Here is a 13,493-nt window from a genome sequence, read left to right as displayed (position 1 = left end):
TTACATCACAAAGTATTTTTAATTCATCTTTTATTTCATCATTTTTTTCATCATCATTGTTTTCCATGTCCTTTGATGTGTATTTTTAACAAGCAAATAGCTGCAATTTATTATTCATAAAAATATTATTCTCATATTTTTCATCTAATGTAAATACACAACAATGTTTATTTTGACATGAAAAAGCAGACTCAAATTCAATTATGATGCACGAGTCGCTCGCTCAGTTCTTCGACGTTTTTGGACAGTAAATTAAATTTAAATTTAATTGAGTTACAGAGAATATGAAATTAAGCTTTGAAGCTTTTTTTTATGATTCTGGGATTTTTACTATTGTTGGGGAAAATATGTTAAGGCGCTTTTGAGTTTGTTGAAATTAGAACGGTTGAGAATTTTTTTATCTTTTGTTATTAAAATTCCAACGAAAATATTAAAGTTGGGTACAATAGTATCTAGTTGCTGATATACCTTAGATACGATTGAAACGTATTTTATGCTTTTTTCATTTCAAAATTCTATTCAAAAAACGCAAATGATATGAAATTCCGATCTAGTAATAGAGACTTGAATATCTAGAGGAGCTGTTTTGAGCTCAACTGTTGGGAGTCATTCGTATGTTAGGTAATACAAAGAATGGAGGGTTTTGTAATACTTTATATTGAAATATTGAGTTTTTGCACCAAATACGCTACAAAAAGCGAGACTTGGTCCAAAAATGCTCGTTTTTGGCATTGCATAATAAGCGGATGATCCCTTGACTAGATCCTTAATTTTAAATTCTAATCATTTTTAAGCCTAGTCCCTAATTAAGGATGAATTAACCGAGGAATGTAATATATAGGGAAATACTTTTCCCTAATTTATGATCAAAGTGAATAGCACTTGTCGATTAATTAATCCTAAATCAAGAACCAGGTTGAAGTAATTCTGACATGGTTTCGGACACCAAGTCGTCGAATAACGGATTGGTGCTATTTGGGTCACATTGTGACACTAGGGATTCGTCTCCAAAAGACACTTGACAAAGAAAATGCAGAAAGAAATAGTGTCGGATTCGATAAAATTTTTCATTATTTAAGAGTCGACAACTGGTAATTTTCTGGATAAAAAGAGATCTTGATGTAGACCAAAGAGTTCGATATTGCTGTGTGAGCGACGATGCAAAAGTGATGGGAGTTAGAAACTGTCAGAAGTTATCTAAAGATTGATCCAGCTTATGAAGAATTGTAAATGCGGAAATGGGCCTCCTTGCGTCTTCGCCAAGGAAGTAAGTAATTAAGTAAACTAATAACCTAAGGACTCAATTTATTGTCTTTTCCGCTGTATGCTAGTTAATGTTCCCAGTTGAAAATTCACTTCCTTCCATCTTCCAGGAAGAGTTTCCCTCCACTTCACAAAGCTCATCCAATGTATGACTCCAAAAAAGTCAAAAATCTTGCTGAAAGAATTTCTATTCATAGATTCACTCTTCAATATTTATGCTCATTTGAAAAAAATGTAGATATATATACATACTTGTCGTAGATGAAATGAAATTTCTATTAAACTCAATTCAATGGGGAACGAATATAGAATAAAATTCAGATATAGATACTTTTAATTTCGCGGAATGGCATGGCAAATATATATATTTTCCAAATATTTTCTGTTATCAAATTGTGTATCGAGAAATTCCTTTGCTGGAAAATTTTTTATATGTAATAAAAATTGATATGAAAAAGGTTCCTTGAGGGAAAGTTTGGCAGAAAATGTGGGCATTTTTTGGAAGATTCTGAATGTTTCAAACAGATTCAATCAATGCGAATGATTCATTTAAGAATTTCAGTTGAATTTGAGCTATGGATTAGACTTAGATTGAAAGTTGAGAGTCAAAAGCCCAATTTGAATTCAATTGACCGCAGGCTTATAACATGTCATCATTGTATAGGTTTCAGTCATGCACTGACAATAGTTTTGAAAGTAGCATTTTGAATAATTGATTTTTTCCAGGATTTTATGTGTTAACCATTCAAAGTGGACCAATTTGACATAGTGTTCAGTAAGTTAGTAGACCAACTGGTCGACTAATGACATATATTACGGAACTATCTGAAAAAAAGGGCATTCGTTGACAGGGGATATTAGTTATTAACCAGGCATTAAGTCAAGTTGTCCACTCAGGTATGATCCAATCCAAGCTATATATATAATGACTGAAGGGCCCAGCTTTATGAGCTGGAGGCACTGCAATTTTAAATCTGTTGTACCACACCCTTTAGACCTACAGATAGTGGGATCTCCAAGCTATACAACGATGTCGCAATAGCATTGACAATTTTTCATTGCAAAATATCATTCTTATAGCCCGTTCGGAACCTTTCTTAAGCTCTGAGAAAAAATACACTTTCTTAAACATGGTCCAAGTGTGATTCGCACCCACGCCCTGTTAATTACATGTCTAGTGCTCTTACCAACTGAACTAGATGAGCAGCTAGAGATTGTGGCACAAAGCTCACTTAAACTATGATCTTCTTAATCACAACTCAAAATCAGACTTATCGTTGTATTGGACCAATACACAATCCAATAACCAGGTTAAGATCTGTACTGTACGTGGAAAAATTCTAAAAAATTCCCTTATCAGCAGAAGTGGCTTTTTTGGTTTATTTTCCTCAAAATCAACAAATTTCTCCTTAAAACATTTAATAGCATCGATTCTACAGAATAAAGAATTCCTGACAAAAAGCCACACAAGGAACTGAAATTTTTTTAATGAGTAGATAAAAGAAACTTACCTATTGAAATAAATATAAATATTCCAAAAAGGTTTGTTAACGAAGGCAACTGTAACATTTTACATTGGAGTAGATGAGGAAAGAAAATTGTGAGCTTGGTGTGGTGGTTGTGTACGCCTGTCTTCTTAACGGAATCCCTGTAATGAGAAAGAAAAAGCATAAAGAAATATGTAATAAAGGAATGAAAAGAAGGCACGAAGTAAAATTATTGAAAATTATTGTCTTGAAGGGACTTTACGAATTATTGCTGTAATAAAATTGTTGTATACATAATTTAATGAGCAGCAGCAGCAAAAAGGAATAAATATTTCATGCTTATTTGAATAATTTTAATGATTTCAGGTCAGTTATTTTCAATTATTGAGGTTTATTTGCTCAATTGTTTACAATTTTTTTCAACCCATTTTCTTCGTATTCCGCGGCATAAAATAAAGACGTTTACGTAAAGCACCGATAGTATGGAATGAGAAAAAGCAAAAAAGTTTTCAGCACATTTAAATATTAATTACAGACTACAACAATATCAATATTTCTAAATTTTTTACCCCTTTTTCATGAAATTTAATTTTCGTGCGTTCATTGCGCGGAATAAATTCATCTTTTTACATAATTTTTACACTCTCATACTCCCTTGTGTCATGTGGGTTAACCCAGTATAAAAGGTTGTTTTACGTTTTACGTTTAAAAAGAGTTTTTCGGTAAAGAATGTTTAATGCTGTCGGCATTTTGTCTTTAAATTTGTTAAAAGTTTTAGTCTCAAGTGAGTTGAGAGGTTTAAATTTGATTAGAGTTGTATGTTTAGTTCTAAGGATCACTAAATGCGATTTGTTGTCTCTAGGACCAGACATCTAACCAGTTCCAATTAGACTAACGTGTACGTCTTGTTCTAAGGACGACTAGATGCAATTTGTCGTTTTTAAAACTAGGCATATCCACTTGGGCCAATTTTAGGTTGATTGTACAGACGATACTAAGAATGAATCTAATCCTTTCTATGTCAAATATAAACAATGACACTCGTACACCTAGAGTAGATCTATACCAAGATTTAGCTGTATAGAGTCTAATCTAGCCTGGGTTGATCAAGATTGACCTGGACTGGAATAATAAACTCTAATAGGCAAACAACACGCTTTTATGGTAAAGAAATAGCACTAAGGTACCGAAAAGCATTCTCTTTGCTTGTTAGGTTTCGTTAAAAAATCAAAACCTATACTTCCAAATAGTCTGAATCAACCTTTTTTGAAGTTAGACTCCATTGGAATCAGAACTGCATGATAGTCAGGACTCTATTGAATTCAGTCATTGAAGTGCATTTGAAGTTCATTGGAGTCAGACTTTAGAGTCCAGTCCACGAGCGACACAATGCGGCAAATATTATCATTTGACGTAAAATGAGCCGAAATGAGACGCCAGAGTGCCATTAGGTCAATTGTCTGCCTTTATGTTAATACGGCGACATTGAGGTGCTCTAGCAAGCATATTGTAGGGTTTGGGGTAGAGTTCAACTTCTATAGTCCTAACAACACAGATTCTAACCAGAAAACCTCAAACCACGATTTTTTAGAAACTTTTGAATATTTAAGCAGTGACGCAAGAATTAAAAACATGTCCCTCAAGACAAAATCACGAAAACAAACCATCCCAAACATCCTTCTTCCACCAAAAGAATATCCCTTCCTGTATCATTACTTATTTTCATAACTTGACCTTGCTGACATTCATACTTGTTTACACACACAGTGTATAGAACTAATTTGTTTTGTTTCATTACACACTTTTCGTATAAATATATATAGCAATCTTGTGAATTAAGACGCAAAGGAACAAGATTAATGGAAATTTCATTATAGGAAAAATTATTTATTTTTCCAACGAACTTTTCACTTACATCGAAAGTTTCTACTTTATTTTTTTTGTTAAAAAGTTTTATTCTTGTGTAAAGTGCTTTTGCTTGACTTGTGATGCTTGAAGTTATGGTTCGGATGATGATATACGTTGTTTATTACAAGTTTTATATTTTATTTTTATCTTATAGCTTTTCAAGGAGTTTCTCTTTTTTTGGGGAGAAGTTGTTGTTGGAATTGGACACGAGATACACAAAATTTGTGAGGAATGATTTATGGAATTTCGCATTAAGATTGTGATAATGTTTTGGATTATCTAAGAATGTTAGTTGAAGTTGTTTATGTGGAAAGTTTTGAGCTAGTTTTTGTGAACTAAATTAGGACAACATTATAGACTGATAAGGGAAATAACAGATCAAGATAGAATTTTGAGCTTTTTTGGCAGACACAATTGCTCTTTAGAATTGTAAGGAAAATTCATGCAAGTTGAATTCGACAGAGAAGCACAAGGCGTTAAATTGATCCAAAATCCGGCACAAGGCCGACATGGCTGTGTCTTTTATACCGAACACAAAACCAAGACATAGCCACGCCAGTCAGGAGTTGAATTTTTGATCAATTAACCAATAAACTCTTACTCGAGTCATTTTTTGAACAACTTAATTAAAAATATGAAGATTAGAGACGATTGCAGCAACAAACTTAGTTCTTTACGGCGTGTTAATGCTGCAGCATTTAAGTACCAGACCAATAATAAACACCCCAAAGTACCAGACTAATAACAGACTCCTCAATCGAAGATGACCATAAATAGCCATTCACATAACCTCAAAACTACTCCAGGAAGAAGGAGGAGCCAGTCTTCCTCTGTTTCTCTCTGGAATTTCATATCCCTAATTTACAACTTCATGTTATTGATATTTGAAGTGTAAAATTCGATTTCATCAGTCTAATAAGTATTAAATTACATCTCAAGTACGTGCTCACTTTCAATTCCAATATAACAAATTTTTCATAAGAATTCCTTAATGGCTTCACTCAAATTTCACTCAAATTCATCTGCATACCTATCAAAGACATCAAACAGCCTCATCTGACATTTATTTTTCCTTTAATTGATTTTAAAGAAATAATATTATTTTTCAAAAATGAGATGCGAAGACGAGAGAAGCTTTAGGTATCAAGTAAGGATCGTTAAATAATATTTCCCTCAGCGACCGAGTACCGAGATCAAATTAAAGTAGGAGCGAACAGGAAAAGAAAGAAAATGTGCCTTTTTTTTGTGCTACTGCTGCCTCGTCTACATCTCCATCTCATTTTACATTGTTGTAATGAAGTAATCAAGAAAATAATATGATAATTGGAATTTGCTGCTGGCTATTTAATTTTCATGGAAACGTGTACACTTTTATTGTTTCCTTTTTTTTTTGCTCCTTCTTCTCGAGGAAAAATGTCTAACTTTTTTTGCAAGCATACATTTGATGTCCGTAAATAGCTGCATGAAATTTAATACCGTAAAAAGTTATTAAAGTGCCTAAAAATGTTTTAATTCGATAACTTAATTCATTTTCTTTGATGATAGGGGTGTTCGGGAGGAAATTAAGTTTTATTTTCAATTTTTACTAATAATAATAATCATAATTTCAAGGATATGCTGGTATTTAAGTTACTTCTTGCTTCTGGAATGTAGTATTGAATCATCTGAATTTTTAAACTTCCGCGTGTAACAGGGAAGGGACTTTTATTACAAAATTGAACCAAAAATATGTATTTACAAAATTGTGAGCTTGTAAAATGTCCAAATAGTATTCAAATCTAATATTGAGTCGGTATACAGCGTGATTTGGGATAGTACAAGCTTCAAGCCAAAAACAGCATCAAGGATCAAGTCAAAAATTTGAATTATTCTTTGAATAATCGGAACAAGAGCCTACAAGAAGACCTTAAGAGATAAACATTGCAAATCATAGTCTTCTTCATTTGTGTCACATCCAAACACCAATACAACTTGAACTTTTTATCGCATTTAATCCTTTAAACAGCTATAAACAATTCAATACAGCACACCTTTCAACCATAATACACCCGATATAAAAAAAATTGAATCTCAATACACAAGAAAATGTCCTAGATTTTCATAAATTCACGAATGAATTAAAACCGCAAAATTCCATTATAATAGAAAATTTCTGATATGCTAGATATGCTGAAAGCAGATTTCATAAATTTTTGAACTAGTTTATGGATTGTCTTATTCAATGAAAGATTTTTTTAGATTTGTTATCGAACTTTTGATCAATAAAAAGGGGTATTTGGGGTTGGTTTATGGATGGTGTTGGGGATTTTGGGGCATTTGAGGGTTTTTTGAGGTTATGTTGTGATATTGGAGTCAGAAAGTCTCAAAATCTAATTGTTTCCAGACATAATTATTGAATAATCCCTTCAAAACTTCATCAAATCTCTTTATAAGCTCCAACAGCTATTTTATAACAAAATTTCAATATATAATCCATGTCTATATCAAGTCTGTAATCCTATTTCAAATTGAATGTTTCACTACCTTTATCGATAAATTAAAATTCAATGAGCGATTAAAAAAAAGAGTAAAAATGCCCATAAAAATGTCTACGTCGAATTGAAACGTGATCCACATAAATTTTAATTACTGCCTCAAACATATCCAATGTGATAGGCTTGCTAATGAATAAAATACATAAATATGTTGAGCATTCCGACGTTAATGTAAACGAATAGGTGAGATTCTTATCAAGTTTCAATGAGGGTTGAAAAATGAAAAAAAAGAAGAAATTTCAATTACGGTGTTTTTGGGAGGATGTACGGGTGTGGTGTCTAATGGTTTAGTGGGAGTACAAACTGGAACCATGCTCTGATCTGGAACCTAGGTTATTACAAGTTTAATGAGGGTATTGAAATGGTATTGAGGGGGATGATGGGGTAATACATGGATAAAGCTCTAAGGACGGGAATAATCAATTTTAGAGACTGTCTATTGAAGGTAGGCGTTGACCTGAATGACACAATGTGACGAACTGCATTATAAACTGTAAAATTAGGTCTAAATCTACAGTCAAGACGCCTTCAGGGCAACTTCACGTATTTCCGTTTATACGACAATGTAACGGTTCTCTATCCAGGGGTATGTTCAAGGATGGATGGTTTTGAGGGGGCATTTATACGACAAAACAACCCACATACCCTTAGAGCCCCTTCAGAGCTACATCCTTGCCCCTAGCGAACACGATGAACTGCTAATTATCCCATATTCGCTCAGTACTGCTCATTAATCCTTACTGAGCAGCGCATCATGTTCGCTAGGGGCAGAGACTTCCCGATTATATTCTGTCTCGACATCGGAAACCCAGTAAGCTCAAGTGACTACCCCAATAACCCCAATTTCTTCATACGTAACTCATCAAACTCATTCCTCTCAATTTTCACCATGAAAAATATTTTGTGTGTTGTCATTTTTGTGTCTGCTTACATTCCATAATGCTCCATATTATCCAAATGCATAATTATTTTAGAGTTAAATTCCAATTAGCATTTCAACCTTCTGTCACGACCTTCTTCTTCTTACTCCACCCTCTACTATTTCATATTGTTTGTAGTTTCCTTTTGACCCTTTCATGATTAAAACTTTATGAAAAGGCTTAATATGCTGCTTTTTTAGGGGAGGGAGGGGTGGTTGAAAACGTGTCATAATTATAATTTTTTTTTCTGGTCAATTTACGTGTCAATTTGTTGTTTGTCGAGTTCATTATGGGATTGGAGCTATAAATGGGGTTATAAATGTATTGTGATTATGCCAATCATTGCCTTGTTGTTTTAATTATTCAATTTTTATTAAACAGGGCGTGAAGTTTATGCAGACATTTTGAAAATTTTTATTTTGATGGATATTTTGGTGGATTTCGTGATCTTTTGAATAATTTTTGGATTTTAAGCAAAATTTTCAGATTTTTAACCCTCAAACCAAGGCATCCAGACCCAAACCAGACCCAAACCAAGGCATCCAGATCAGCAGCAACTCAAAAATCACCCAATTTTAATCCAATTCTTACAGGTTCATGAACCCTCAAAAGCAACAAAAATTATAAATTAAATCACAACATTTCAAAATGTCTCTTGTTTATCCAACAGATGTAGACATGAAATACAAGACAAGCCTCCAAATAAAAAAGCTCTATAATTATTTCACACGAATGACTGAATTCACTGAATATTTCATGAATTTCATCATTTTCAATACCCAAAAAAACTTAACCCATCAAACTCATTCCTTCTTGTTGCTTCTCGTTCACAAATTATCATTTTTGAGGGAGTTTATCTAGAAAGGGTGAATGGATTATGATTTTAGGAAGGAAAATTTTTGGAAATTGATGGTTTTGAGGGATTTTGTAAGTAGTTTAAATGAAAATTTAGACACTTTATGTTTAAAGTTTTATAGTAGGTTAATTAATAGTATTCATCCGACAAACATGTGCCGTAAAAAGTTCGAAAGATTGTATCTTCAGGGCAAACTTGACTCCAGCTTGAGGCCAGATTCGGCAAAATCCATTTTAACAGACTTTAGGGCACTAATTTTATAAAGTTTTACGCTGTGTGTCTTTCGGTCCAGTGTCTTATTTGCGAAATGTCTACTGCTCTCCAAAAACAGTTGCATCTTTGATTTCAGAGTTTAATATCGAGATTTATTGTATAAATGTTAGAATATGTGAAAAAAATGTTGTTCATTGCTTAGAATTAACAGCTTAAAATGAGATTCGATTATGGTCATAATTAGGAATCAGAAAAATATTTCAAAGAATGTAAAAGACAGTATATCCTATAATAATTTGAAGGTAGCTCCCAAAAAATTGAATCGTTTTTTCATAGTGTCGATATGCTATTTTCTTAGAATTTATAAAAAGATTTGATTGCATTTCAAACTTCACACTGTTAGCTTTCTCCCGGAAGGCACTCGGTCAAGTCTAAAATCCAGCCCCAGGCCAGCATGACAAACCGCTGGCTAGATTCGATTAGATCCGGCTTCAAGCTACAATCAAATTGGTCTGGGACGGAATTGTGCAGAATTCAAATTCGAAGTTTTAAGTTTTTAACTCGATAAAGAATTGAAAATTGAACAAATTCAAATTGGAGGGAATGGTTAACCTAAAAATTCAAATCACTTCCTAAATTTCAAGCACTATCAACTCCAATTAGGAAAGCTCTCAAATTGAAAGCTCTCTCTTAAGAGAATAAGAACAGCTTTTTCGCAGTAATTTTAAATAAATCAACTATTTTTGTAGTTTTAATTGACATAATTAACTAAATTCCCTCTTAAAATTTCAAATTTTACATTTTATTTCGCAGAATTTCCCATCAAATCAAACCTCATTCCACCCCTCAATCGACTTTTCATCTACAAATTATTTTTAAACAACAATTTTAAAAAAATAAGCTCATTAAATGTTCTCGTATCATCTGCTATAGTCATTTAAATTATCAATTTTATTTGAATGGCTTTTTTTGTTCATTCCAACTCGTGCTCGTTGCCAAAACAACAGGCAACAAAAGCTCACTCCTCCTCTAGTTTATATGACTGTAAAATCACGCACATTAAAAATCTTCATTTTATTATTATTTTGTTCATTGTTTTCAAGCACATAAAATGCAAAAAGTTCATTTACCTTAATTGCTACAACAGCCTGAATCGAGAGAAAAGAGTTCACGCATAATGAGTTTCCCGACCACAATTTTCTCGTACTTTTTTTGAGTAAAATATTATCTTCACTTTATATTTATATGACGTGCTATTATTTCTGTGAATTTATGGAATTTATGGGGCTTTATGTTGTACAATTTTATATTTTTCTATGCGGTTTCAACTTGATGGAAATTCCTGCACTAAATTGTTGTTTTTGAACACTTTTTAATGAAAATTTTTCAATTTTAATCCACAAAAATTTAAGTTTTCATAACTTTCAGCCACAAAATGTCTCAAATATTCACAATTCCATCGAGATTCTTCAAAAAAGTCTCAATTTTCCAATTTTCAACCACAATAGCTTAATCTTCTAATATTATTATTAATTCTGTGCCCTTATCGCATTCACAGAATTCACACACATCCACACACAATGACTAAATTCCTTGTGATACTCCCTCGGCACATGCACTACGAATTTTTTTGAAATTTTAATTTGCTTTCAAGCTTTTAATCCGATTTTCTCACTTCATAAATTTTTTTTCCTCATTCCTTCCTGCTTTTTTTTTATTTTTTTTTTTTTTGCAGTTCACATGAAAATTTTTCAATTTATTTTTTTTTTCTATCTATTCAACTTTTTTTTTATTTTATCTTTTTGCCTTCCGATAGAAATGATTGAATAAATTTTTATTAATTTGTGAATTTAATCCATATATGCCTCGTAGTCGAACGTAAATTGATGCAAATTTAATTTATTTCGTGGAAATTTTTTTTTTTTCGGTCTGCTTTTATTTTATTTTGTGTTTATTTTTTGTTTTTTTTTGGCTTTAAATTTTTCAATTTTGTTTTGGGAAAATTTTAAACAATTTTAATGAATTTTTTTCGGTGAGTTTTGTATTTTGACTGAATTTGTGTTGAGGATAAACACAACAGAAAAATTAATTAAAATTGAGATTTTTTCAATTTGTTTTCAATCTAAAATTTTAAAAATTTGATTTTTTAATAGAAAAATGTAAAAGTTTTGAATTGGAAAATTTCACAAAATTGAATTTCTATTTTGAAAATTTCAAAAATTTAGATTTTTAAGTTCAAAATTTTAAAGTTTTTTTTTTTAAAAAAAAATTGTCATTTTAAAAAATTGTAAAATAAAATCACAATATTTACAATAGTGTCTAACTCTGCATTTATGTATGAACATTTTGTTTGGAATTTTGTAATTTTCATAAAAAAAATTAATACATGTATATGTTTAGGAATTTTTTATTGAATATTCTGGTTGAACAATGTTCAAAAATTATAAACAATTCCGATTGAAAAAACAATTTTTAAACAAACTTTTATATTAATTTTCTCCGAATTTTCTGATTATTTTGTCATTTTTTTTTTCAGTTTTTTCAACTAACAAAAAAAATTATTTCATTGAAATTTTGGAACTATTCAACTAGTGCCTCATTAAAAATTTAAAAGAAAAACTAAGTTTATTTCCAAAAATAACAAAATTTTAATTTGAAAAGCTAAATTTGAAATTTATTAAAAAAATCCCAAACTTGATACAAAAATTTAAGAAAATTGAAATTTTTCATTTTAAAATGGAAACTTTTAATTTTTTAATTGAAATTTTAAATTTAATTTTTTTGTTCTTTGATTGTTCAAAAAATTATTTTATTAAAAAAGTTGAAATTTAAGAAAATAAATCTAATTTTTTCCCCAAATTTTGAAATTTTCAAAGGAAATTTTAAAATAAGCTAAAAACAGAGAAATTTTTTTGTTTTCAATCTTTAAGATTTGATTGTTTTTAATTTTGCAGTGATTTGTTTTGACTTGCTACGAAACATTCCAAAATGTCACAGATTGTGAGAATTTTTTATCAATGAAAAAAATCTGAACTTTTAAATTCAAATTCTTAATTTTAAAATTTGTTAAACTTTTAAATTTTGAATTTTTTAAAAAATTTATTTTTAAATTTTTAATTCATTTTTTTCAATTTTTTTATAGTTTTTAAAATTTTACTGTCTTTCGCTATATTTTCTCTTGTTTTTTGCTCAAAATTATTTCAAATTATTTTCAATTTAATTCCTATTGTATCCTATATTTTAGATTATTCGCCTGTTATATCCTGTATTATTCACAAATATATTTTTTAAATTATGTATCCTTTCTCAAAATCTTGTAATTTTTGAATAAAATAAATTAAAAAATTTCATTAAAAATCCAAAAAAAATCTCCACAAATATTTAAAATTGACTCCAAAAAAAAAAATATTCCACGAGATAAATCCTCACATCATAATCAAACATCTTTCACAAATAATTTCCGAACTTTGTTGCCGCACATCACTTCACCAACTAATCCAACAATCACAATTGTTCAGTTCTTTTATAACAAAAAAAAAGAACTATCCGCACCGAACTCAATTAATATCGCATATACACATCTCCTATTCGCAACTTCATCAAATGCACATGCACACCGTGTGAATTCACAATGTTGAATGAAAAAAAAAATCCTTATCGTAAAAAGTATATCCAACAGAACACGAAAATAAAAAACAATAAAATTCCTTATATCTTCAGATGTGAATGATAATGTGTCACTAAAAGTATATCCACGAACTGTGATTCAGAACATCAAAACAGTTTAATCACTTACCGGCAACTGTTTCAATATGTGAAAAATGTATCCTTTTTATACATCTCTCCAAATTTCTGATAAAACTTGATATTTACTCTCAATTCCTCTCTCTCAGAGAGCATTGGATATCCTGCAAACATTTTGAGAATCTGTGGAATTTCCCTTCAACAAGCGCGTGCTGTTCTGCTTGTTTGTACAATCAACAACAGAACAATTTTTTTTTTATGAATGAAATTGTAAAATTGAGAGAAGTTTTTCGTACTTTTTTGTGTGAAAATGAGCACAGAGAACAGCAGGTCCTTGAAAAAAGTTATCATCATTATGAGAACTTTTTTACTCTCAGCATTGAAAAAATATTCAAAACAGAAAACAAAATTTATTATGTTTCGACTGTTGCTGATACTTATGTGCTTAAGGCATGATTCTTTTTTTTTGTTGTGTGTACACATCAATTTGTACAGAACAGAGAGGAACCAAAAAATTAGTGAATGAAGATGGAAAGTAATTGAATTTAAGGAGAAATGTTTATTGAAA

General features: G+C 30.8%; 1 protein-coding gene across 5 annotated transcripts in view; it reads right to left on the bottom strand.

Annotated features, from left to right (window-relative positions):
• The window catches only part of Dscam3 (Down syndrome cell adhesion molecule 3), a 66,633-nt gene extending 53,433 nt beyond the window's left edge, over positions 1–13,200 (bottom strand). For 3 of the 5 annotated variants that reach the window (XM_070642132.1, XM_070642128.1, XM_070642131.1), the window contains exons 1-3: positions 12,611–13,200; positions 10,312–11,046; positions 2,775–2,911 (exon numbers count right to left, since the gene is read on the bottom strand). In XM_070642132.1, the coding sequence (XP_070498233.1) occupies positions 2,775–2,832 (58 nt within the window). In that variant the 5' untranslated portion in view covers positions 2,833–2,911; positions 10,312–11,046; positions 12,611–13,200. The remainder of the gene's footprint in view (positions 1–2,774; positions 2,912–10,311; positions 11,047–12,610) is intronic. The other 2 variants (XM_070642126.1, XM_070642127.1) reach the window with 2 other exon arrangements.
• Between the last annotated feature and the right edge of the window lie 293 nt (positions 13,201–13,493).

This window comes from Chironomus tepperi, unplaced genomic scaffold, assembly GCF_022539635.2.
Source record: "Chironomus tepperi strain 1889 unplaced genomic scaffold, CSIRO-AGI_Ctep_v1 contig_262, whole genome shotgun sequence".
Classification (NCBI taxonomy): Eukaryota; Metazoa; Arthropoda; class Insecta; order Diptera; family Chironomidae; genus Chironomus; species Chironomus tepperi.
Note: the sequence above shows the minus strand (reverse complement) of the source record. Positions and strands in the feature narration are given on the sequence as shown.